This window comes from Ochotona princeps, chromosome 16 (genome assembly GCF_030435755.1).
Source record: "Ochotona princeps isolate mOchPri1 chromosome 16, mOchPri1.hap1, whole genome shotgun sequence".
Lineage (NCBI taxonomy): Eukaryota > Metazoa > Chordata > Mammalia > Lagomorpha > Ochotonidae > Ochotona > Ochotona princeps.
Window position 1 is genome coordinate 12,934,724 of NC_080847.1, and position 27,189 is coordinate 12,961,912.

Genomic DNA, 27,189 nt, shown 5'->3' on the forward strand with positions numbered 1-27,189 from the left:
TGCAGGTAGTGAGAACTGTGGGTCAGACCAAGACTTCAGCGCAGACACGTGGTGTGAGATGTGGCCATCCCAAGCACTGCCCAAAGCCCCAGCCCTGGGAGGTGTTCTTCTAATACAGTCACGGAGGCCTTGAGGGTAGGCAGTACTCCCCAAGGAGAGAACTGAAACAGCTCTGACCACTGTAGCCATTTGGGAAGTCCATCAGCCAATGGAAGATCTCTTCCCCCGTGCCCCGCCCCCGTCTCTACCCCTGCCTTATCAATAAATTAGTCATCTTAAAGAAGAGGCTAAGCCCCTGGCCCCAGTGCCTCTGATGTAGACTTTATCAGGCCCTACTTTCTCTCCCTCAGTTTGTAGTTCCTATTTCTGCAAGTAATGATGGCAAGTCAATTCCTTGTTAAAGAAAATGACAGAAAGATCAGGCCAGCTCTGCCAGACCCCACATCATCAAGGCTGAAACTTCAGTATCACCTCCATGGTTGGTACCCCGTCACTGCACTAACCAGGTAATGAGCAGTACACCAGCAGACCCTGGAGAAGTTCACCTCTCCTTGACAGCCTCCTCTCACCGACCAAGAGCAGGTCACACGCACCAGACCAGTCAGGGATGGCCACACACTGCTCGAGCCTTGCTTTCATTCATATATTCACCACTTTGGACCCCTCAGGGAGTTCAGCGACAGATGCCTTTAACTTTGCTCTGCCCGTTATGAAATAAATGCCTGCTTCCTTCTCCCAGCAGGTGTCAGGGACTGGCACAGGTGCCCATGGTGCAGGCAGAGGCAGGTGGTTTGTGTTCTACAGAAAGTACAGCACAGGGGCTGGCATGTGGCATAGCGGGTAAAGCCACTGCCTGAGATGCTAGCATCCCATATGGGTGCAGGTTCATGCCCCAACTGTCCCATTTGCGATGGGTCCCAGTCCCTGTTGAGGACCTAGGAGAAGCTTTGGAGGATAGCCCAAGCACCTAGAGCCCCTATTACCCACACTGGAGACCAGGAAGAAGCTCCTGGATTCCGGCTTCAGTCTGGCCCGGCCCTTGCCATTGTGGACATTTGGGGAGTGAAGCAGCAGATGGAAGATCTCTGTTCCTCCCTCTCTCTGTAACTCTTTCAAATATGCAGACACTTTTAAAACTGTAAAATTTGTACATGTCCTCCTGCAAAAAAAAAAATCAATACAGATGATCAGATTTGTCACAACTGTATCTGATAAGTTTTTATTTATAAGCAAGACCTTTAACTGCTGGACCCAACAAGGCCAGTCAGCAACGAGAGCAAGGCAAGCAGCCACCTGACGACTCCTCAGGTCTCTCACGTGGGCGGCATCTGCCCCAAGTAACCAGGCCATTTCTACTGCCTTCCCAGGCAGGTTATCAGGGAGCTGGGTCAGAAGTGGAGCACTGTGGAACCGCACATTGCAGGCGACCCCAGACATCACACTTAAAAGCCGGGTAGGGGCAGTATTGCAGCACAGGGTTAAGGTCCCTGCTTTGGAGTCATCCCATACTCATCTCTTCTGCCTCTGATCCAACTCCCTGGTAAAATGAGGGCCCGAGTGTTTGGACTCCTGTCACCAACATGAGGAGACCCAGATGCAGTTCCTGACTTTGGCTGTTGCGCTATTTGAAAAATAATCCCTCACCTTCACCCGTTTCTCGGTGCCCCCCGCGGGCGACCCCGAGCCGGGAGAGCCGCGCGCAGCCGCCAGGTGGCGCCCCTCCATCTCCGCCGAGGCCCGGGCTGGACGCAGGATTCGGGCGTCAGCTCGCGCGCACGCGTGCTCGCGGCTCGCTCGCCAACATGGCGCCGGTGGAGCACGTTGTGGCGGACGCGGGGGCTTTCCTGCGGGACGCGGCTCTGCAGGTGCTGGAGGCCTCGGGGCCGGGTGTGCGGGAGGAGTAAAGGGACCTGGGCCTGGAGGGAGGGACCTGGGCTTGGAGGGAGGGACCCGAGCTTCTGCGATCGGTGGGGCGGTCTCCCCGGGGGAAGCGCCCGTGATGAAATCGGGTGCAACGCGCCGATCTCCACGCAGGACATCGGGAAGAACATCTACACCATCCGCGACGTGGTCAACGAGATTCGCGACAAGGCCACGCGCAGGCGGCTGGCGGTCCTGCCCTACGAGCTGCGGTTCAAGGAGCCCTTCCCGGAGTACGTGCGCCTGGGTGAGTGCCGCGGGCCGAACGCCGGAGTGACAGAGCTGTCCCAGTCACCGGTTCGCTGCCCAAACACCCCGGGCTGTGCCAGGCCAAAGCCGGGAAGGAGGACTTGTTCCCCACGTCCCCTATGGCTGGGTGGCAGGACCCAAGTACTTGGCATGGAGCCGGGTCACAAGCATCCGGTACTGGGCCCAGGCACTTTGTTCTGGAGATGGGTACCCCAAGTTGTTAACTCTTCTTGTTTTTTAAAGATTTATTTATTTATTATTGGAAAGTCAGATATACATAGAGGAGGAGAGACAGAGAGGAACATTCCATCTGATGATTCACTCCCCAAGTGACCGCAACAGCTGGTGCTGCGCCGATCCGAAGCCAGGAACCAGGAGCCTCTTCCAGGTCTCCCATGCGGGTGCAGAGTCCCAAAGCATTGGGCTGTTCTCGACTGCTTTCCCAGGCCACAAGCAGGGAGGTGGATGGGAAGTGGAACCACCGGGATAGGAACCAACGTCCATATGGAATCACAGTGCATGCAAGGCAAGGGCTTTTAGCTACTAGGCTAGTGCAACAGGTCCCTAAGCTTACTAATACTTCCATCAAGGCTACTCGGGGCATTGGGCTCTGGCGTCTAACTGTCACTGTCCTTGTCTGTTCCACAGTGACTGAGTTCTCCAAGAAAACCGGAGACTACCCCAGCCTCTCTGCCACTGACATCCAGGTGCTGGCGCTCACCTACCAGCTGGAAGCAGAGTTCGTCGGGGTGTCACACCTGAAACAAGAACCTGAAAAGGTACCTTGGGAGGGCTGGCTCTGTCAGCACTGCAAACGTGAACAGAGTCGTGTAGCATTCCCATCAACCAGTGGTCCCCACAGTTAGCATCTTGGTCATCTGGGCCAGTCCTAACGGCATTCTGAAAAAAGACATCATGTATTATTTTCTCAATGAGTGTTTTGGGGTGTGGTTCTAAAACATAAATTTCTCCAACACAATATAGGAGATAATTTCTCCTATGTCATCCAGTAGCCAGTCAGTGTTCGCCTTCCCTACATATTTTATAAATGTGAATTGTTTTGGATCTGGAGCCAGACAAGGTTCATTTGTTATAGGTAGCAAATGTGTCTAAGGGTCTGGCTTTGCAGTTTGGAGGGAAACGTTTAAATTTGGAAAATGCAGAAAGAATAAAACGGGTTTTTTACATCTACTTGAAAGGCAGAGTGAAAGGAAAATGTGCAACGGCTAGGCTGGGTCAGGCCAAAGCCAGGAATCCCGTGCGGGTCTCCCATGAGGGTGTCAGGGGCCCACGCACTTGAGCTGTGATCTACTGCCTCTGGGGAGCGTTAGTTAGAAGCGAGATTGGAAGCGGAATAGTAGGATGTCAGGTCAAGTGATGGCTTCATGCACTGCGCCACAACGCCAGCCCCAATTCTTGGTCTCCGCTGCCTGAAGTCCTCAGGACCTCATGGGCTCTCACTGCTGAGCTGCTCGGGACTGCCTTCCCTTTTTCTTACCACATTTCCAGTCCTCCAGATCAGAGCCCACACCTTGTCCAAACAGTCATGGGCAGAAGGTGGGGAAGGCTATAAATAGCTTTAACAAACTCTTATGTGTTTATCCTCAGTGACCCGAGATCCTTCTGGGTGTCACAGATAATGATGCTGCTTCCAAGCAACTCTACAATGGCACAGAGTGGTTGTATTGCATATCTTGATTTCAATAGCCAAGGGAAAAACACTTTTTTTTTTTTTTTAATTTTATTCCTAGTTACTCTTTCATACTGAATTTCCAGTGTGGGTTTCCTTACTCAGATCTGGTCTTTAAAATTTGTGTGTGTGTATGAGTGTGTGTGTTTTGTTTTTTTAAAGGCTAAAGTGAGCTCATCCATTCAGCACCCTGAAACTCCTCTTCACATTTTGGGTTTCCATCTGCCTTCCAAGGTAAGTGCTTTGGGGCTCCTGCCTGTCCTAGGTGCCATTCTGACTGCTCATGGCCGACCCAGCGGTCATTCACTCAGCTCTGTCCAATCAGACTAGCTCGTTGTGTGAGTTCATCTGTCACTCCTCATTTTGGGTTTTAAGCGGATTTCCTTTCATCTCAGTCTAAGTACCCACAAGACACAGTGGATCAAGGACAGCAAGCCCGGGAGCCTGAGGACCCGGCATTCAGCTCCTTCATGTTCTGGAGAAACCCACTGCCCAGTATTGACCAGGAGCTCCAGGAGCTGCTGGTAAGGCCCTGGATGTCTCCTGTGGGCAGTGCTGCGGTCTCTTCCTGCCGCTGCTGTGGGCTGGGAGTTGTGGCTTCTCTTGGCATTTCAGATGGACCAAGGTGAGGATGATCCCAGGGAGGAGCAAGAAGAGAAAGAAGAGGAAAATGGATTTGAAGAAAGCAAAGAGGACAGTGATGACGATGGTGGCTGGATCACCCCCAGCAACATCAAGCAGATCCAGCAGGAGCTGGAGCAGTGTGACGTCCCGAAGGACGTGCGAGTTGGCTGTGTGACCACAGACTTTGCCATGCAGGTGGGGGACTGGGCTGGGTCCTGCAAGTCCCCTGCCACGGCCCTGTGGAAGCTGGAGGGGTGGGGGGCTTCTCCTGTGCTCCTCAGGCAGTTTTGATTTTGTTTGGAGGCGAAACAGTCATACAGCACACTGGCAGAACTCATTTGGGTTAATGTCTAATACTCCTCACTTGCTGCTTTCTTTCATGGGGGGCTTGGGGGTGTCATCTTCCAAGCTCGGTTAGGCACCTGGAAAAGCTGAGAAGGTCTCCAGCCAGCACGGAATGTGCTTGCCCAGCTATAGCAGGTGTGTGCGTGTGGGGACTGCTGCTGGGGAGCACAGACCCCAGCATGGGCCATCAGAAGGAAATCTGGGTCCTCATGTCCATACTTTGAGAGACATCCCAGCCTGACTCATCGCTTGGCCAAGGGTCAGGAGACAAACCAGGGTATGCATAGCCCCTCAGCTGCAATAGCAGATTGACATTAAAACACAGTGTGGCTCAGTTCTTTAACTGTTGGTTGTAGAACGTTCTGCTGCAGATGGGGCTGCATGTGCTGGCGGTGAACGGCATGCTGATCCGTGAGGCCCGGAGCTACATCTTGCGCTGCCATGGCTGCTTCAAGTAAGTCACCAAAAATCAGGGTCTGGGACCCCTCTGTTGAGCGCTCCTATCCCTTCTTCAGAGTTCTTGAACAAGGAACCTGCTATCCACAGGTTTCATCCATCCCATCATTTCCATGTGGCCTCAGCTCTGCCTCATTCTTTATCATTTATTAAGAAGAGCTCCCTACTCGCCCCCAATAGCTGGGGCTACACCAGGCCCCAGGCAGGAAGCCTGGACAGGTTTTGCTCACTGGCAGCAGACGGCCAATTGCTCAAGGCATCTCCTATCACCTTGCAGGGTGTACTTTAGCAGGAAGCTAGACAGAGCCTGTACTTTAGTTTTTTTATATTTATTGGAAAGGATTTACAGAGAGAGAAAAAGACAGAGAAAGAAAGTTTTTGCATTCACTGCTTTGCTCCCCAAATGGCGACAGTGGCTGGAGCTGAGCCAATCCAAGTAGGAAGCTGGATGGGAAGTGGAGCATCCAGGACATGAAACACTGCCCAAGTGGGATGCTGATGCTAGCAGGCGACAGATTGGCCTGGTCTTGCCATCATGTGAGCTGTTCCCTGTTCTTGTGAGACCAGCCCTCCTGGTGGGATTATTAGCTCTTAGCCGCTGTGTGTAGGCACTGAGTTCATGGTGGGGTGGCTAGCAGATAAGGGATTGGGCTTCTCCAGCCATGTGACACAGCCCTCCCTCTGCCTGCTGGTAGTTTCAGGGGACAGGAGGCAGCCAAGGCCTCAGAGGCTGCCCTTAGGAGCCACACATAGGTCTACAGAGCCAGGATTGGGTTTTGCTTTGTTTATTTGAAAGGCAAAGAGAAAAATTTCATGTCCAGGCTCACTCCCCAGATGCCCACAGTGGTGAGGCTCTAAAGCCAGAAGCCTATAACCCCACCCATATCTCTTACCTGACTGCAGAGGCCCAAGTCCTTAGGTATAATAGCAGGAAGCTGGATCAGAAGCAGAGTAGCCAGGACTGGAACCAGGCAGCCCGACATGGCATGTGGGCGTCCCGAGCAGCAGCTGGGGCTGCTTCAACACAGAGCCCACCCTTGGCAGGCTTATAGTGTTCACTGGGTCATTCATTAGAAGTTCTTGCTCTTCCCCGAGCTCACGCCTGGGCTCACACTGTGGACAAAATGGTTAGAGCTGAGGTGAAAATCCGGCAAATGCATTGCTATTCTGGAGCCACATCGCCTGGGTTTCTGTGTCACCTTGGGCCTGATATGTTGCCTGCCTCAGTTTCCCATCTGTACAGTGGAGGCAGTGCCCACCTCCTACGATTGGCTGAGGATGAGTTTGGAAAGATGCCTGACACTGTCCAGCATGGTTGTGCAACATCCACTCTTCCACTGCAGAAGGTGGCCTTTCCAGGCAGGAGGGTGCACAGGCTTCCGTGTCCATGCAGGGGGGCGGGGGAGGCACACAGCCTGTCCCCCGTGTGTTCTGCAGATGGGCTTAACACGCATGGCCCTGCATCTCCTTTTGTGCCTCCCAGGACGACGTCTGACATGAGCCGAGTGTTCTGTGCCCACTGTGGGAACAAGACCCTAAAGAAGGTGTCGGTGACTGTCAGTGACGATGGCACCCTGCACATGCACTTCTCCCGCAACCCCAAGGTGCTGAATCCACGAGGATTGCGGGTGAGTGGCCGCCTCCATCCTAACTAATAAACCGTTAAACCCCAGGTTTTTCGGCCCTGTGCCGAATCCCATGCACAGTTCTATGCCCTAGCAGGCAGTCAGGTCTGGCCGTGGCTGCCTGACCACGATCAGTGAGGTGAGCCAGCTACCGGTGGCATCTGACCCTGATACTCTGTTTTCAGTATTCACTGCCCATGCCCAAGGGGGGCAAGTATGCCACCAACCCTCACCTGACCGAAGACCAGCGCTTCCCACAGCTGCGACTCTCCCGCAAAGCCCGGCAGAAAACCAATGTGTTTGCCCCTGACTATGTGGCCGGACTGTCCCCCTTCGCTGAGAACGACATCTCCAGCCGCTCGGCTGCTCTGCAGCTCCGGGACAGTGCCCTGGGAGGAGGGCGGAGACGCTTAAACCCCAACGCTTCCAGGAAGAAGTTTGTGAAGAAGAGGTGAAATGCAGGCTGTCCTGCTGTCCTGCTGTCTGCTCTCCCTGGCACTGGGCTGGATTGGGCCTGGCTGGGCAGCTGCCAGAGCGTGGCATGCTGGAGGGTGTCCCAGAGCCTGGCCCTCAGGGCACAGTGGCCCAAGATCACCCACCCTGGAAGGCGGTGATGGCCAGAGGCAGTATTTTTCTAACTTTGGATGAGGGCTTCAGTGCATTTTGTTAAATAGACTGTATTTTTGCTTCTTTGTAATTTGAAGACTGCTACACAAGGATCAAATGTTTATATTTATCTTTTTGTCAGAAAATATTAAAAATAAAACTAGGAACCACCATCTGTCAATGTCTTTTTTGCAAAACGTTAAACTCACTCAGGAAAGTTCACTGCCACAAATCCCTATGCAGCTGTTCCTTGGGATCAGCCCTGGTTAGCCGGCCTCATCTGCTTTTCCCTTGCATGCCTGAGCACACATGTAAACCAAGTCCAATGTCTGGTTACGCCCCTGCCAACACCAGGTAGGTTGGACATGCATATGCTGTGGTCGCTCCTCCCATACCCTCAGATCCTGGCTGGTGGGAGGATGGATGCCTGTCTAGAGCCCAGGGTGCTGGGGAGGTAACCCAGAGGTCCTGGCCTCTCCGGCCTCTCCGTTTTCCCATTCTGTCATCCAGCAGGCAGACGGGCAGGGTGATAAAGAAACAACCTGCTTTCTGGAGTTACCCTTTGTTTTATGTTTCTTGTTTGTTACCTATGTTTTTTGGTTTTTTTTTAAGATTTATTTATTTATATTGGAAGGTAGATTTACAGAGAGGAGGAGAGACAGAGAGGAAGATCTTCCGTGTGATGATGCACTCCCCAAGTGGCCGCAACAGCTGGAGCTGAGCTGATCTGAAGCCATGAGTCTGGAGCCTCTTCCAGGTCTCCCACGTGGGTGCAGGGTCCCAAAGCTTTGGGCCGTCAACTGCTTTCCCAGGCCACAAGCAGGGAGCTGGATGGGAAGCGGGGCTGCCGGGATTACAACCAGTGCCCATATGGGATCCCGGTGCGTTCAAGGCAAGGACTTTAACCACTACACTATCACACCGGGCCCTGTCTCAAGGAAAGATGGAGATGCTGCACAAAGCATGTAGGTAAATGAATCAAAAGACAGTGAACATTTCCTCTTTTTTTTTTTTAAGTCACTGTCAAAGCATTTCAGATGCCAAAAATGTCTGGTTACAAAGAAAAATGTAAACCCTTGGAAGAGCAAGGCCTTGGTTAAGAGGCTCACGTTAATGCTTCAGAGTCCTGGGTGCTCCGCTTCCACTCCAGCTCCCTGCGTATCACCTGGCAGGGGCGGCAGAGCATGCCCCAGGTCGCTGGGCCCCTCCCCACAAAGGCAGATCTGGAGCGCATTCCTATGTCTTTAAAATAAATATTCTGAAAAAGAAGGAGGAAAGACTCCCATGTCCCATATCAGAATACCTGGATTCAGGTCCTGGAGGTCACAAGTGGTGACTCAAGGATCTGGGTTCCTACCACCCATGCCAAGGATCTGGCTCCCAGATTGGCGCTGGCCAGCCCTAACTTATGCAGGCACTTGGAGAACGAACGAATAGATTAATGGAAGATCTTCGTTTCTCTGCCTTTCAAACAACAAAAGGCTGTGTTCCTTTTTCACACATGGGCCTGCTACTGTAACCACCTCAGCCTGAAGAATGCCAACATAGGGCTGCCTGACTCCAGGTCACAGAGGGTGGCAGGGCTCTGCCTGGATCCCTGGATCCCTGGCAGCTGTGCTGTGTGGAAGCATCCCACACTGGAACACAGTTCAAATCCCAGCTGCTCTGCTTCTGATCCAGCTCCCTGCTACTGTACCTGGGAAAGCTCCCACTCATGTGGGAGACATGGAGGGAGTCCCAGGTTCCTGCACAGGCCTGGCACATCTGGTGAGTTGAGTCAGTGGATGAAAGATCTCTGTCCCTCTTTATGTCTGTCTGCCTTTCAAATAGTAAATTTGAATGAATTAATGATGATAGAATTAAAAAAGTGATTCGGACCAGTCTCTCAAGAGGCAAAAAATGCCTTGCTCTAACTTTTCCTTCAGTTTACTCCTGGATATGGCCAGTGAGTGCTCCATTGCATTAGGTGCCCGCAGGAAAACAAGACCTGGTGGGATGAAGAGGACAGGCATCAACCACAGCACCCCTTTCACAGTTTGTTATTTGAAAGGCAGACAGATCTTCCATGTGCTGGTTCAACCTGCATATGACTACAATAACCAGTGCTGGACAGGATCAAAACCCAGGAAGTCAGGAACTATAGGCTGATCTCACACACCTGGGAAATCTGCTGAGTGTTCAGGAAACTGGAATCAGAAGTGGAGCTAGGACTCAAAGCCAGGCCCTCTGAGAGGGGAGTGCCGGTGTCTCAATCAGCATTTGATATACCAAACACTACCCCCACCACTCCTGTACTTTAACTTTTATGATCTGCTGCCACAGCTGGATTTGTAACAGGAAAATTTCTTCACAAGCAGTGAATGGAATTTCACTGAGTAGGCAGCACAGTAGATTGAGCTGCCCACAATCCGTGTCAGAGTGCTGAGCTGAGTCCCAACTACCCAGTTTCCCATCAGCCTCCTTCTAACGTGCCTAGGAAGGCAGCAGATGACAGATACTTGAATCCCTGCTCTCCATCTGGGAGACCTGGATGGAATTCCAAGCTCCTGGCTAGATCAACCCCAGCGACTGCAGGTGTTTGGACCCTGAACCAGTAGAGGGCAGATTTCTCTGTCACTTCAGCTTTCTAATTGATAAGTAAACATATTGTAGAAATAAAGTTTGTTGGGCCCGGCGGCATGGCCTAGCGGCTAAAATCCTCGCCTTGAAAGCCCCGGGATCCCCTATGGGCGCCGGTTCTAATCCCGGCAGCTCCACTTTCCATCCAGTTCCCTGCTTGTGGCCTGGGAAGGCAGTTGAGGACGGCCCAATGCATTGGGACACTGCACCCGCGTGGGAGACCCGGAAGAGGTTCCAGGTTCCCAGCTTCGGATCGGCGCGCACCGGCCCGTTGTGGCTCACCTGGGGAGTGAATCATTGGACAGAAGATCTTCCTCTCTGTCTCTCCTCCTCTGTGTATATCTGGCTTTCCAATAATAATAAAATCTTTAAAAAATAAATAAATAAATAAAGTTTGTTAAATATGTGTTTTGCCATAATACTGTTGTAATGGAATGTAAAAATGGAATTTGCTGAAATGTGTGTTAAAATGTATGTTTTGCTAAAATGCTGTTGCCACCCTGAGCTGTCAGGTACTTTTTGCAAGGAGCTGGATGTTCCGGGAAGTGGCCCTGACCACGCTGTACCGAGAAAAACCGCAGCAGTAGATGTTCTGCGACCCTGCCCTGAGAACCGTTGCAACTGCTCTATCTCAAGCTCCCCTGCCTCACCCTCCCCTGTTAAAAACACAGTATAAAAACTTGCCTAAGTGCTCGGCAGCGTGGCCTAGTGGCTAAGGTCCTTGCCTTGATCCCATATGGCCGCTGGTTCTAATCCCGGCAGCTCCACTTCCTCTCTATCTCTCCTCCTCTCAGTACATCTGACTTTATAATAAAAATAAAATAAATCTTAAAAAAAAAAAAACTGCCTAAAATGTTCTTCTGGGCTCTTGGTTCTTGGCAACCTGGAGCCCACACACGTGTGAATAAACCTTTTCCTTTGTCTCAGTGAGAGTCATCTGTTTATTGTGTCTCCCGCCACTAATATATGAAAAATACCAACAGCAAATGACCGTCATTTCAAGAAATCTGTTTAAATTAATTTTCTATGCCTCATTCAGGTAGCCTGTTACAAAACAAATCTCAGTCGAACATGGATTGTTCAAGATGATGGTGTGTACATTGGTGTGTACAAAGCCAAGGTTTATGAAAAGAATCTTTGGGTCCAGTGTGATGGCTCAGTGTCTAAATTCTTACCTTATACATGCCGGGATCCTATATGGGCACTGGTTCATGCCTCACTTGCTCCATTTCCCATCCAACTCCCTGCTTGAGGCCTGGGAAATCAGTCAAGAACGGCCCAAGGCCTTGGGACCCTTCACCCATGTGGGAGACCCAGAAGAAGCTCCTGGCTCCTGGTTTCACTCAGCTCCAGCTGTTGAGGCCACTTGGGGAGTGAATAAGTGGACAGAAAATCTTTCTTCTCTGTAAATCTGCCTTTCCAATAAAAATACATGAATCTTAAAAAGAAAAAGAAAGAGAAGAGTCTTTTACCTTCAAGCTGGGTCACATTTCCTCCAGGGACACCTGACTGGTAGCCACAGGAACCAATAAGGACAACAGACACACAGTTCCCCAGACACGTCCAAGAATGGCTCGGAACTCCCCTGCCAAGTCCATTGCAGCACAGAGAAAAGCAAAGGGGCTTTGGGGACCTCTCCTGTGCAGAAAAGCACCCCATCCCCCAACACACATATGGACGCCACAAGTGGCCCGTGACTAACGAGGCTGTTTGTCTTCCTTCATTAGGGCAGGGGTGACCCAAGAGGATTCCGACCATTTTAAATTTTTTCAGATAACGAAGGTAATCAACAAAGCCTACTCTGCTCTCCAGGTCCTGGCCAGGGCCTTGGGGCCCAAGAAAAGGCTCCAGGGACACTGTGACACATTATACTCCTGGGACAGAGGCAGGCTTCATACAGAACCATGGGGATTGTTCTATCAGCCAACTAGTGCTGGAAGGGACCTAAATGACAAAGCAGACCAAACCCACACTTCTATGGAGGAGGCGACAGGGCTCAGAGACAAGAGCATTGGCAGCCTACCATGGCAAGATTCCAGAACCCTGACCCCCAGCACTGGCAGCAAATGAGGTGTGGGGGCTGCCAATGGAACCCAGTGGTCTGGGGTCAATTTCTGGACAGCACCAGTGACCAATTGTGTCAGCATCAAACAAGGCACAATACATTTGGTGCCAGGGCTTCTTTGTAAAGCAGGGATTTTTTTATTCCCTACCTCACAATATATGTACAAATCAGCACTAAGTAGATACAGACCTAAATACAGGAGCTGAAACCATAAAGAAGGGACCAGCATTGTACTGTAATTTGATTAAACCACAACCTGTGATGCAAACATCCTATTCAGCTGCTCTGTTTCTGATCCAGCTTCCTCCTGATGTGCCTGTGAAGGTGGCACACGGTGGCTCAGATGCTTTATCCACTGTGCCCATGTGGGAGACCAGCCATTTCGGCCATCTGAGGAATGAACCAGTAGATACAAGACCCCTCTCTCTTTCTCTATACTTTCAAAATAAAATAAATCTTAAAATGTTTTTTCAAGAAGGTCATGGAAAGCTTGTATTATCTTTTTCTTTTAATATTCATTTTTTTCTGGAAAGTCAGATTTATAAAGAGAAGGTAAGACAGAGAAAAAGATCTTCCATCTACTGGTTCACTCCCCAAGTGGCTGCAAGAGCTGTAGCTGAGCTAATCCAAAGCCAGGAGCCAGAAGCTTCTTCTGGGTCTCCCACATGGGTGCAGAGTCCCACGGCTTTAAGCTATCCTGCACTGCCCTCCTAGGGTACAAGCAAGGAGCTGGAAGGGAAATGGAGCAGCCAGGACACGAACCAGCACCTATATGGGATCCCAGTGCATGCAAGGTGAGGATTTCAGCCACTAGTCTACCATGAATTATCTTTTTAAACATTTTAAATTTATTAGTCGGACAGAAAACACGTTCCTGTGTCTGTTGGTCCACTCTCCAAATAACTACAATGTCTGGGGTGAGGCTGGGGACAAAGTCTAAAGCCTGGGACACAATCCAGGTCTCCCTTGTTGCTGGCAGTGACCCAACTAACCAGAACCATTACTGCTGCCTCCCAGGATGAGTAATGGCAGGAAGCTGGCATCAGGATCCTCTGCTGGGAATTGAACCCAGGTTCTCCAGTGCAGGATCCAGCGGTCGGAGCTGCTAGACTAAAATACCCACTCCACACATTCCATGAACTTACTGACATCATTCCCTTGTAAATATAAATTTACATGATCCTGGCCTAGGAAATGATTTCTTACATATTAACACCAAAAGCACAATAAATAGGAAAAGAAGGGCCTGGCACAGTAGCCTAGTGGGTAAAGTCCTCACCTTTCACTTGCTGGGATCTCACATGAGTGCCGGCTGCCCTGCTTCCCATCCAGCTCCCTGCTTGTGCCCTGGGAAAGCAGTCGAGGATGGCCCAAAGCCTTGGGACCCTGCATCTGTGTGGGGCCCCAGAGGAGGCTCCTGGTTTCAGACTGGAGCAGCTCTGGCCATTGCAATCACTTGGAGAGTGAATCAATGGACGGAAGATGTTCCTCTGTCTCTTCTCCTCTCTGTAAATCTGTCCTTCCAATAAAAATAATCTAAAAAAAAAAAAAAAAACCCTACGAAAAATCTATTGTGTGGCTGGCTGCTTCTAGTGTTTTGGTTTTTGGTGGTACACTTAAAAGAGCTTATACTGAAAAGAGCTAATACTAAAAAGACCTAACAATTTAAACAATAAATTGAATCATTAATGGAGTGGCTATTTAAGGTGGCAGTTGAGTCACTTGGAATGCTCACATACCACATCAGAGTGCCTAGTTGGAATCTTGGCTCCTCTGTTTCCTATCCAGCTTCTTGCCAATGTGCACCCTGGAAAGCAGCAGGTGGATGGTGCAGATACCAGGTACTTGGCTCCCTGCCACACAAGTGGGAGATATGGATTGAGTTGTGACTTTTGGCCTTTCTCTGGCTCAGTCTTGGCTGTTGTGGGCATGTAGGGGAGTAAATCAGTGGATGGAAGATTTCTATGTATGTTTCTTTTTTAAAAAAGATTTTATTTATTTTTATTGGAAAGGCAGATATACAGAGAGGAGGAGAGACAGATGGGAAGATCTTCCATCCGATGATTCACTCCTCAAGTGGCCGCAAGAGCTGGAGCTGAGCCAATCCAAAGCCAGCAGCCAGAAGCTTCTTCCGGGTCTCCCACACGGGTGCAGGGTCCCAAGGCGTTGGTCTGTCCTCCACTGCTTTTCCAGGCCACAAGCAGGGAATTGGATGGGAAGTGGAGCTGCCGGGATTAGAACCAGCGCCTATATGGGATCCGGGCACGTTCAAGGCGAGGACTTTAACTGCTATGCTATTGCTCCAGGCCCCTCTGTATGTTCCAAATAAACCAAGTTAATGATTAAAAATTAAACAGATGAAGTTCAGATTCTTTATATATGAGCAAACCAAGACTGAATGAACTTCAATTTGTAATTCCTTCCTTAGATTTGATAAAGGCTTATGTAAACTTTTCTATAAATCTTGAACTATTTGAAAGTAAAAGTTTATTTAAACCTTTTTCATTTTTGTAAAAATTTTTAATAATGGACAATTTCAAACTCACACAAAGTTTAGAACTGCAGGGGACGTCCATGTCCCCTGCAGGCAGTTTCAATCCTCAACAGCATTTTGCTGCCCTTGTTTCACCTCCCATTGCTCCAATTTTTGGCTTTAAGATTTACTTACTTGTAAAGTGGGGAAAGGATAAAGGAGAGAGAGAAAGAAAATCTTCTAACTGGTTCTCTCTCTTAATGCTCTTAACAGTTAGGACTGTACCAGATCAGAACCATAAACTCCTTTCAGGTCTGGTAGAAACTCAAGCATTTGAACATCTGCTGCTCCTGAGGTACATTAGCAGGGAGCCGGATCAGAAGCAGAATTGTTGGGATTCAAAACAGCAGGCTCATGGGGGATGCTGGTAAGGCTAGTGGCAACTTGCTTAACTTTTTTTGTTTTTGTTTTTTTAAAAGATTTATTTTATTTTTCATTACAAAGTCAGATATACAGAAAGGAGGAGAGACAGAGAGGAAGATTTTCCATCCGATGATTCACTCCCTAAGTGAGCACAACGGCCGGTGCTGTGCCAATGGCTGGTGCTGAGCTGGATGGGAAGTGGAGCTGCTGGGGCTAGAACTGGCACCCATATGGGATCCTGGCACGTTCAAGGCGAGGACTTTAGCCGCTAGGCCACGCCGCTGGGTCCAACTTGCATAACTTGACCCACTAACCTACCAGGCCTGCCCCGACCTCTGTGCCCATAACCTCTGCCATTGGCCAAATTCATTGCAACCACTCATCTCTACTCTGGGTGTCAATCACCAAACCTTCCCGGGCAGTCAATGATCTGACCTTCAACTAAACAAGGAAGAAACAAAAAGTCATCAGATGAAGAACTGTCTCTAACATTCTGCCACCAAGTCCTCCAAACCTCCGTGGTCACCTGCATCCCGGCCAAGTCTTTCCTCCAGCAGGAAGAAGGTCCCTTCTGTTGCCTGAGCCCAGCCCTTCCTCTGCCAATCATCCCTTTGGCTCTGTGTTTTCACTTCTTCAGCCATGCTGTCACCTGCGTACAGGCGTTTCACATGTCCCAGCCCCAAGGCTAAGCACAAATCGCCATAAACCCTCCTCTGGCACCTGCCCTTCCAGCTGCTGCTTTGCTTTACTCTGAAACCTTGTCTAAGAGCTGTCTGCTTTCATCTATGTCACCACCCGCAGCCTCCTTAAAACTACAGCTGCGGGCCTGGTGGTGTGGCCTAGCGGCTAAAGTCCTCGCCTTGAACGCGCCCGGGATCCCATATAGGCGCCGGTTCTAATCCTGGCAGCTCCACTTCCCATCCAGCTCCTAGCTTGTGGCCTGGGAAAGCAGTCGAGGACGGCCCAAAGCATTGGGACACTGCACCCACAAGGGAGACCCGGAAGAGGTTCCAGGTTCCCGGCTTCGGATCGGTGCGCACCGGCCCGTTGCGGCTCACTTGGGGAGTGAATCATCGGACGGAAGATCTTCCTCTCTGTCTCTCCTCCTCTCTGTATATCTGACTTTGTAATAAAATAGATAAATCTTTAAAAAAAAAAAAAAACTATAGCTGCTCCCTGCCTCTGTCTGACATTAAAAAAAAAAAAAAGTTTGTTTAATTTCAAAGTCAGAGAGAAAGAAAGATCTGTTATCCATGGTCCATTCCCCAAATGTCTGCAACAGCCAGAGCAGGGGTAGGTTGAAGCCAGTAGCCTGGAACTCTATCCAGCTCTCCCATGAGGGTGGAGGGGCCAGATATGTAAGCCACCATTTACTAACTTCCAGAGTGCTCAATAGCCAGAGGCTGGAATTGGATACACAGCTGGCACTGCCAGCACCGTGAGCTCCACACCAGGCTCCAGTTTCAGCTTTCTGCCAATGCAGCCCTAAGAGGCAGCTTGTGGCAGCTCAGGTATTAGGGTTCTTTGCCCCCAAGTAAGAGACCTGGGCTGAGTTTCCAGCTTGTGGCTCCAGTCCTGGAGCATCCAGCCGCAGGCACTGTGGGCACGTGGAAACTCCTTTATCTCCTTTTCTGCAGTTCCTCTCCCTTCCTGCATTTGAAATTCTTCTGTTGGCTGTCACTTTAAAGATCCACTTCCTTTTCTGTCTCTCTTACGTAATAAGTCTCCCCTACATCCTGAAGGATTTTACTGGAACTTTCACTGCAGAGATTCAAAACTTTGGGGCTGCTCTGTGTCATACCCCTGCATGGGACTTCTGTGCAAAGTAAATCTGCTTTCATTGGTCGTGGTCTTGGCTGTTCCTTAAAGCTTCCCCATGACCACTGGCTCCTGGCCCAGTCTTGCCTTAGTGCCTGGGAAGTGAAACTAATTAGGTGGCCAGGAGGGGCAGGTACGACCCTCAGGGCATGCCACTAGGAAGAGTGTGCCATGGGCCCTCCAAGTACAGAACGCAAACCATACAGGGGAAATATAAGCTCATTTCAACAAAGAATGAAAACAAAATAAAATGAACAATATTCCTGCTTCCCTCCAACAGCCTCCCTAATCTACAGTCATGGTGATTCAGCAGAATCTGGGCTCCGAGTCAGGAGTCTACAGCCTGGCCTTGTGGGGCAGAGGTTTCGCTGGGCCAGGTCCAATGGGTGTGATCCTAGACCCTCAGACACTATCCAGAACTTTGCTTGCATCCCAGGGGGTTTCAGAATCAGAGACAGATGGCTTCCACCCCTTGCCTCCCTACCCCTGCTGGACACCCTAACTTTCGTGTTCAAGGGTACCCCCAACTCCGTCTTCCCCCTCCCTAACCCCAGCCGGCAGACCTTGGCGCCGCCCTCGCTGGCTCCTGGGTATAAAGACGTCGGTGCTGGGCCAGTTGCGCTGAGCAGTTTCCGGTGGCAGTCAGCGCGCCTGCTCCGCCAGTTACCTTGCTGAGGCCAGGGTCGCCCTGGCAACCAGCTGCCCAGTCAGTCAGCTCCATCTCTGCACGGTGCCGTGGGAGCCATGGCGGGTGAGTACTCTGGGTCTGGAGTTTCCTTCCTTAGCTGAAAACCCAAGTAGAGAGGTTAGGGTCCCTAGAGAAGCCTTGACCAGAGTTGGGGGAGGAGTGGTTTTAGTTCTGTCTTAGGGTGACAAGATCCCTCCTCTCCTGACCTTCAGGAACTCGGGAGAGGGTTTCAGAGAGACTTGGAACTTCGGAGGCCAAAATCTGCCTTCCAGACAAACTGCGAGCGGATCCCCACAGGACAAATCTGGTGCACTGGGTACGCCCTGCTCAGCCTCAGAGTATTGAAAGTATTTTGGAGGGGGTGGCTGACAGGGGAAATCGATGGCCACGCTTCACAGTGCGGGTTCCTGGCTGCCATCCTCCCTCCTGCTGGAGGCAAGCGGGAGGTAGGGAGCCAGGTGGCACTTGGCAACATGATTCTTTTTTTTTTTTTAAGATTTATTTATTTTTATTACAAAATCAGATATATAGAGAGGAGGAGAGACAGAGAGGAAGATCCTCCGTCCGATGATTCACTCCCCAAGTGACCGCAATGGCCGGTGCTGCACTGATCCGAAGCCGGGAATCAGGAACCTCTTCTGGGTCTCCCACACGGGTGCAGGGTCCCAAAGCTTTGGGCCGTCCTCGACTGCCTTCCCAGGCCACAAGCAGGGAGCTGGATGGGAAGTGGAGCTGCCAGGAATAGAACTGGTGCCCATATGGGATCCGGGCGCGTTCAAGGCGAGGACTTTAGCCGCTAGACCACCCTGCTGGGCCCCGGCAACATGATTCTTGGAGAGGATCCACCGTCCCCACTCTGTCTGATGCCCAAATGGCCAGCTTCTAAGGTGTTCCGAACCTTGTGCAACACCTGCAGTTCCCCGGGGAGAGGAAGGAGGGTTCCTACAGATATACACCCTGAGAGGGACAGCATTGAGATTGGAAAGCACCCCCTTGTCTGGAGCAAAGCTCCACAGATTTTTCAACTTCCTGCTTGGGAATCCTAGGTCAGCCTTTGAAAACACAAAGTAGCACACACAGAACCTCCTTTTGCTAAGATTGCAGTTGTCAGAATCTGAGCCAAGGGCTTGGAGCCCAGGGGTTGCTGGCAGAGCTGCAGGGAGGGACTCTCAGAGCTCACTGGACAGGCATGGTTGCTGCTACCCCTCCCTCTTCCCCATTCCCCATTCTCCCCATCCCGATACAATCCAAGACCGCAGCTTGTAGATGGTACTGAATTTTACACGTACCAGCTTTTCCTATACCTACATCCCTTCAATAAATAATTTATAAAGCAGACACAGCATAGGATGAACAACAGATACAACAATTCTCACAACACACTGTTTGAAAAGTTATCTAAAGGGCATAAGTTTGTTTGTTGCTAGAATTTTCTGTGTGAGACTTTCAAACTGAGGTAGACCAAGAAATGTGAGAGGAGGGACCCCTGCTTTGTATCACTCTTCACCTGCCTTGGTGGGGCACCAGCAGCTGCCCCTCCAACATTAGGGTAAGAACCATTAGGGAATTTTTCCAGAAGTTCATGAAAATGCATGTAACAAAAAATGATGCATGGATTTCCAGTATCTGTGCACCAAAATAAATTTACTCTTAAAACAAGGATAAACAGAAACCCCAACCAAGCTTTTATTTACTTGAAAGACAGAGCGAGACAGGAGAGAATCTCTTGTATCTGCTGCCTGACTCTCCAGATGCCCACGATAGCTGGGCCTGCTCAAAGCCAGAGATGGAGAACTTCATCCAGTTTCCTGCAGGGCTGGCAGCAGCCCAAGTACCTGGGTCATCCTCTGCTGCTTCACAGACACATCAACAGAAAGCTGGACTTGACAGAACAGCCACACACCCTGGAAAGGGATGTATGTGTCCCAAGCAGTGGCTTAACCCACACCACCACAAGGCTCCACACCCATCTCGTTATTTCCATGAGCTTTTGGAGGGGGGCTAGTGCAGTAGCCGAGCAGCTAAAGTTCTTGCCATGCACTTGCTAGGATCCCATATGGGTGATGGTTCTAATCCCAGCAGCCCTGCTTCCCATCCTGCTCTCTGCTTGTGGGCTGGAAGAGCAACTGTGGACAGCCCAAACCCTTGGGACTCTGCCCTTATGTGGGAGACCTGAAAGAGGTTTTGGGCTCCTGGCTTCGTGAAGATCAACTCAGCCGGCACCAGCCATTGCAGCCGCTTGGGGAGTGAATCAACAGAAGATGATCTTTCTCTCTGTCTCTCCTCTCTGTATATCTGTCTTTTCAATAAAATAATAAATCTTTTTTTAAAGAGTTTTTAATCTTTTATTAAATATTTATATTATTTTTTATTCCAAAAATATAATACATCTTTTAAACATACTTACTTTTTTATTGGAAAGGCAAATATATATAGAGGAGGAGATACAGAAAAAAACATCTTCCATTGACTGATTCACTCCCCAAGCGGCCGCAGCGTCTGGAACCGATCTGAAGCCAGGAGCCAGTAGCTTCCTCTGGGTCTCCCACGTGGGTGAAGGGTCCGAAGGCCTTGGGCCATCCTCTACTGCATTCCCAGGTCCATGAGCTTTGAGAAGCTCTTTGTGTTTGTGTAGATTAAATACAAAAAAGGGGTGGTCATGAGGGAAGAGGGATGATCAGGTTCTTGTAGAATCAGCTTTTGCTCTACCAGCCAAACAAATCCTGAGGTTACCCGAATGTGGGGCATTTGTTTGTGCATATTGGCAAACAGGGATTCGATTCCTAGCTCTGGTTCCCCAGTACAACTTCCTGGCAAAGCAGACAGACTCTGGAAGGCAGCAGGTGAAGGCTACCCATATGGGATACCTGGATTGAGGTCCCGCCCACGGGGTTCTACACTGGCCTGAACCCTAGCAGACATCTAGGGAGTGAACCAGCAGAAAGCGACTCTGTCTCGCTCTCTTTCAACAAAGCACAACACCCCCCAAAACCAACAAATTTGAAGTCCTAAGCACAATCCCACTGATGGCTAGAGGGCCACCCTGCCGCTTAAGCCTGGTCTCCTTGGTACCTGGTTCCTGCTGTCTCTGCCTCACTCTTGTCACCTCATCCCAAAGTAGCTACCCGTGCTTCTCTGGGGGTACATTCTGAGAAGATCTGTGCTGTCCTAGGCAAGGCTGCCACTTAGGGGGCAGGAAGTGAGGACACAAACCCTCCAGGTCCAGGAAAGTAATTTGTGTCCATGAAGGATGACGGGAAAATGAGGGCTGCAGTTAGGACTTTAGGCCACGAGTCTTCCCAGGTCCTCCTTACCTCCAGCAAATGAACTCCACGCATTGTGTCCACTGAACAGCAGTGTTATTAGCTGCCATTTGTCTTTTGAGTTGTGCTGGGCTTTCGTGGGCTACACTTCATGGCAAATGTCCTGTTCCTGCCTGTGCCTCACATTCCCCCGTCAAGGTCATAGGCATACCTACAGGGCTGTGGTGAGCTCCTTAAGAACAAGCTGTGGCCTGGAACCTCTATCTGCTTATTGTTAGGAGGTATTTGTAATGCTGGTAGAAAAAAAAAAGTCGACAGCAAAGGTCAACCACAACGGAACACAGCTGCAACTTCACAGGCTCCATTCCCCCCTGCCGCATTTCTTCACACAGTCAAGAAAACAGGGGAGTATATTTGTGGAAGCAACCGCAGGTAAGGGTCCCTCTCCTTTCCCCCCAGGCCAGCCCATGCAAAACAAGTAAATCACTTCTGGGGCACTTCTGTCATCAACAAGCACCAACTCCCCTGACCCTGAGACAGGCCGAGACTCAGGACCCAGCCTGTGAAAGTCCACACACTTGGCTTCTGGGCCCTGGGGTTCATCCTGAACTTCACCCAGGAGGAGCCTCCTGGGCAAGTAATAAAATCAGGGAGGGGCCCAGGAAGCTCCCACGTGCTCAGGTGATCACAGTGGTCTTGGTTTTCTGGAGCTTTTTAAGCAGGATGGAAAAGTCACAGGTGATCCTTCTCTTAGAACATCCTGTGGTGTTAACCAAGGGGAATAATATAGCTCAAGTAATCTCTGCTAATGCACTTGGGAAAGCAGTGGCGGACAGCGCAAGCTCTTGGGCCCCTGCACCCACGTGGGAGACCCAGTCAGAGGTCTAGGCTTCTGGGCTCACCTGAGTGCTGACACCATGCTCTACAACTTCTGGATTTGGGAACATGTTGTTTTCAGCATTTTGGATTGCGCATCATCAGGTGGTACTAAAGATTCCAAAGTCCTTTTCTCCTCTCAAAAATATCTCTAATCCGAAAGGTTTCTGGTTCCAAGCATCTCGGCTGAAAGAGACTTAGTGGGTAAGAGTCTGGGTGCATGTGCCTTGTGTGTCCACAGTCAGAAAAGCCCTGATCATCTTGGCACACTCGGAGAGGACATCCTTCAACTATGCTATGAAGGAGGCAGCCGCGGAGGTTTTGAAGCGGAAGGGATGGGAGGTGGCCGAGTCGGACCTTTACGCCATGAACTTCAATCCCATCATTTCCAGGAAGGACATCACAGGTGCGAGGGTCTCTTGCATGACTTGTGTATGGCTCTCCTTGCCTGTGGGTTCATGGCCCACGCTTGTTCCTCTGGGCCCCAGCCTCTGTCTCCCCTCTGCAGGAAAGCTGAAGGACCCTGAGCACTTCCAGTACGCTCCCGAGTCTGTTCTGGCCTATAAGGAAGGCCGGCTGAGCCCGGACATAGTGGCTGAGCAGAAGAAGGTGCAAGCTGCAGACCTGGTGATATTTCAGGTACAGATGTCAGGGATGACTGAGTTTTTGTTGTCCTCAACCTGATTAGCTGTGGGATCCTAGAAAAGTCACTGCCCAACCCCACCTCATCATGTTCTCTATAAGTAAGGACAATTCCATCAGAGATATGGGGAGCCCCAGGTGTACAGGCACCGTAGACATGGCTGTGTGGCTTTTTGCAGGTCTCAGTGTACCTGCCAAATTGCCAAGAAGCCTTGAACTCTTTCCTCCCAGGAGTTCCTGCAGCACACTTGGTGTCTGCACATCTGTCCTGCAGAGTTTGTGGAGTGATGTGGGGGACACGGACTTCCCTGTGGATGAGGCTCTGGCCTGTGGTGTAGCCATTGCAGCAGCAGCTCTGTCCTCTTGTCAGAATCACCACAACTTAAGATGAGAAAGGACCTTAGTGTTCTTCCCATGTGGCTTCTGTCTGAGGTCTACACTGTCTTGCCTGTCAGTGTACGTGTGTGGGTTGTATACTGGAAACCCACAGCACACATTCAGGGCAGTGGAGGCTCTGAGGACTGTGTGCTCTAACAGCTTCTTGGCAGATGAGTTAGAGGCTTGTTCTTGCAAAATCATTGTAACATACTGATGTTTGCACATGGTGATAAAATGTCCTGAGGAAGGAGTATGTCCACAAGGGGTTAGTGCCTTACTGCATTTTCTCACTTCCCCAAAAATGACTGAGGGAGAGTAAATGCTGAATGCTCCCCCCCACCAAGCCTACCAGTTGTACTTTCAGCTCTGACTGTAGAATAATCACAGGGGACTAAGTCTTGCTGATTGTACAGGTGGCACACTTGCCCTGCCTATGCAAATAGGGCCTCTCACAGCTGGAGAGCCACAGTCAGGGGAGTGTGAGAAGCTGCCAGGATCCTCTTTGACATAGAGATGAGGTAAGCGAGACCCCCCAAAAGCTAGGAGGACATGTGGCAAAGGCATCAAGGCAGTGGCAGACTTGGGGCGAGAAGGAGCATCATGCTCCAGCCTGTGTCTCTTCTCTATCCATCTGATGTGGAGAGAGCTGTTAGGTCCCGCAGAGGCTTGCTTTGTCTTGCTCCCAACTGTTGTGTCTAAAAATCAGGAGGAGCAGGAGGACCGACGTGAGCTTTCTCCTGCTTTCACGAGGACAAGAGATCAAGCAAGACTTCCTTCTGGGAGATAAAGCCTAGTCCCACAGAGCCATCTCTCTGCACTTTTATCCACTGTAAATGATACAGTGTTACCTCCATGAGCACAGGAGACAGACTTCTGATCCCACACTCTTGAGAAAAATCTTGCTTTGGGCACTACACACTGAAGCACATCTCATCTGTATGCCTTCTTACTTAAAATTTTCTGCCAAATGTGACTTCATCAAACCAATCTTATTTGCATGTGGCTTTATTCAGAACCAGCCTATATTTGTGTGTGTGTGTGTGTGTGTGTGTTTATTGGAAAGGCAGATATACAAAGAGGAGGAGAGACAGAGAGGAAGATTGTCCATGCAATGATTCACTCCCCAAGTGAGCCGCAACGGGTGGTGCTGAGCTGATCTGAAGCCAGGAGCCAGGAACATTCTCCAGGTCTCCCACACGGATGCAGGGTTTTAAGGCTTTGGGCTGTTTTCAGCTGCTTTCCCATGCCACAAGCAGAGAGCTGGATGGGAAGTGGAGCTGCTGGGATTAGAACTGGCGCCCATATGGGATCCTGGCGGTGCGTTCAAGGCAAGGACTTTAGCCACTAGGCCACGCCGCCGGGCCCCAGCCTATATTTGTATTTGGACACAGGGGTGCCACACTGGTTAGACAATCCTTTCCTCTCCAGTGAGTTAGTTCCTTCTACAGGATTGTCAAAGGGCCAGAAAAAAAGATCCCCTCCCCCCAATGGTGACATCCAGGGCAGCGGGCCAGGATATTGCTTGTGTTTCTGTGCTGGGGTGCTCCCCCGCCCCCTGACTCCTCTGCTGTCTTCTGTCCCACAGTTCCCACTGCAATGGTTTGGCATCCCTGCCATTCTGAAAGGGTGGTTTGAGCGCGTGCTCATTGGGGAGTTTGCCTACTCATATGGTGCCATGTATGAAAAAGGACCCTTCCAGGTAGGTGGACATTTCTAGATTCTGTACTAAGATGGGGCTGTGGGTCCGCTGAGAGAGGGATGTGAGCTAGTTTTCATAGATGACAGGACTGGAATTTGTTCTGAGCACTAGCACGGAGCTGGATTGGAACCAGAGGAGTGCGGACTCAATCTGGAATTCAGGCAGGGGATGCCACTTGCGGCTTAATGCGCTGCACCACAATGCCAGCCCCCTTCTTACACAGGTCTCATCCAACTCCGTGTCCAGCAGCAGGAGAAATAGAAACCAATGATACACAGCTAGCTCTAGCTTGGCAGCTGGCACTCAACACTGCTGTTGATGACTGTGACTGGCTATGGGCAGGGATGAGGCCTAGACCTGCCCATAGTTCCTGTCTGTGGACCAAGTGGTCAGCTGCTTGTGCCAAGTCTTCCTCTGTAGCCTGGGGGAGCTCAGGTCAAGTAAGAGGAACAGCAAACACAGAAGACTCCCATGTTCCCCTCCCTGGGGCTGCTCCATTGGCGCCCTCTCACCCAGCAGATGCAACGGTCACCAAGCTGGTGTTCTCTTTGCAGAACAAGAAGACTCTGCTCTCCATCACCACAGGTGGCAGCGGTTCCATGTACTCTCTCCATGGTATCCATGGCGACATGAATATCCTTCTCTGGCCAATTCAGGTATGTCATTTCCCAGTGCACTTTCAGAGGAGCTCATGAATTGGGGATTTTGTGGGATTCCTAATTTCCAGGCGGCAGATAAACAGCAAACTGAGGGCGCTGATGAAGGCCATCGTGATGCAGAGCAACAGGGAGCTGCCTTCCTTCAACCTGTCAGTCTTCCCAGGCCCCTGCGGTTACAGAATGCACACAGGGGTGAATGTGTGAGAATGCCTTTCTCCCCCAGTTACTAACACAGGTGATTCGGTAGCCTCAGGCCCTGCTTCCCTCCAGATGGTGGCCTGATATCTTCCTCCAGCCTCCCCTCTTCTCCAAGTGGCCAAGATGGTCACACCGATACTCTCAGAATTCGAGACAACTACAGAAATGATGATGAGTTCAGCCACTAGCAGACGCACAAAACCGAATGTGAGGTGGGATTTTTGGTAGGCCCCAATCCCTCAGGATGATCCCCTGGAACGCAGGAAGGGGCTGGAGAAAGGAGCAGAGGAGGCCAGAGAGAAGCATCATTTATGAAGACTGTGGCTGGAGAGTGGAGAGGCAGCGAAATGCACATCTGTGAGCCTTGGCACGAGTCCTTCCCTCCCTGATGGAATATAACTTCGGGCGCTTTTGGCAGAGAATCCAAGTTGGCACAGTTTCAAGGTGTTATTCAGTTTCAGAAGAGCCCTGCTGAATAGTCTAAAATAGGCAACAGCCAGGTAGAGGGCAGAAGGTGATACAGAGGCGAGAGAATACAGCTGTGACCCGACCCCCCCCACCCCGCCGGGAGCCCAGGGCTCCCTCCTGGAGTCTTGTTGGGAAATCCAGCTCTGTAACTTCTGTTCTTTGCAGTCCCAATGACACAGGGTTGGTTCCGCAACTTACCTCTGCGCTTTGTTTCTCCCCAGAGTGGCATCTTGCATTTCTGTGGATTTCAAGTCTTAGAACCTCAACTGACATACAGCATTGGGCACACTCCAGAGGATGCCCGAATTCAGATCCTAGACGGATGGAAGAAACGCTTGGAGAGCATTTGGGATGAGACACCACTCTATTTTCCTCCAAGCAGCCTTTTTGACCTAAACTTCCAGGGAGGGTTCTTAATGAAAAAAGAGGTGCAGGATGAGCAGAAAAACAAGACGGTTGGCCTTTCTGTGGGCCATCATTTGGGCAAGCCCATCCCAACTGACAACCAGATCAAAGCTAGAAAGTAAGACTCACAAGACTTGATTTCTCCTTAACACATAATGAAATCAAGGGCTACTTTTTCAGGCTTTAGTGACTGAAGATTTGGGGTTTTCCTATTCCATATTAATGAGTAGGAGAGGTACTCTATATATTCTGCAGTTTCATTACTAAATGAAATCATTACATATACACAAAATCTGATTAGGCTCAAGAGGCTATTTATATTAGGTATACAAGGATGCTAGAAAATATTCTTCAAGGTTATCTATACAGTTGGCTTTTTAAAAAAATCAAAATCTATTTAAGAGGTGGTATAGAAAATGTATCTACTGATTCAGGTTCACACTTGATCTTAGCCAAAAGACGGAGAAGCGATACTGATTCAATTTCTACATGTCTCATCAGCCAGGACTGGGCCAGGCTGACACCTGAAGCTGGGAACTCAACCCAGATTTCTCAAGGTGGTGGAGATCCAAGAAGCTGAGTAATTATCACTTGCTGCCTCTTGGCATATGTACTGGTAGGAAGCTATAGTCAAGTCAGGGGCTAGGCAACTGAACCAGGTACTCCAATACAAAATGCTTTGGAGTCCTTCTTTTTAGGGCTAAGTTTTTAGGATTAACTTTGACTAGACAGCATCAAATCCTCCAAATGATCTGTTTTAATTACCTCTCTGGGGTTTATGGCAGAAGGAAATTGCTCAAAGAAATGAATCTGTCAGACCTAAGGGACTTGTTTAGTTGTTAGTATATCTAATGCTTTGTTTCAGATATATATTTGTTTTTTTTTTTAAAGATTTATTCATTTTATTACAGCCAGATATATACAGAGGAGAGAAAGAGAGGAAGATCTTCCGTCTGATGATCCACTCCCCAAGTGAGCCGCAACGGGCCGATGCGCGCCG

The 27,189-nt window shown here is 50.1% G+C and overlaps 2 protein-coding genes across 2 annotated transcripts; both read left to right on the top strand.

Annotated features, from left to right (window-relative positions):
- The first annotated feature begins 1,702 nt into the window (after positions 1-1,702).
- NOB1 (NIN1 (RPN12) binding protein 1 homolog) lies at positions 1,703-7,688 on the top strand. Its single transcript, XM_004583991.3, has 9 exons — positions 1,703-1,865; positions 2,035-2,167; positions 2,818-2,948; positions 4,022-4,093; positions 4,255-4,383; positions 4,475-4,678; positions 5,185-5,282; positions 6,768-6,912; positions 7,095-7,688. The coding sequence occupies exons 1-9, from the start codon at positions 1,803-1,805 to the stop codon at positions 7,362-7,364; spliced, it is 1,245 nt and encodes a 414-aa protein (XP_004584048.1). The 5' UTR covers positions 1,703-1,802; the 3' UTR covers positions 7,365-7,688.
- A 9,845-nt stretch (positions 7,689-17,533) lies between these two features.
- Positions 17,534-26,469, top strand: NQO1 (NAD(P)H quinone dehydrogenase 1). The gene is made up of 6 exons (XM_004584181.3): positions 17,534-17,664; positions 21,982-22,146; positions 22,249-22,379; positions 24,346-24,459; positions 25,014-25,115; positions 26,006-26,469. Exons 1-6 carry the CDS (start codon positions 17,658-17,660, stop codon positions 26,309-26,311), a joined length of 825 nt encoding a protein of 274 aa, XP_004584238.2. The 5' UTR covers positions 17,534-17,657; the 3' UTR covers positions 26,312-26,469.
- The last annotated feature ends 720 nt before the right edge of the window (positions 26,470-27,189 follow it).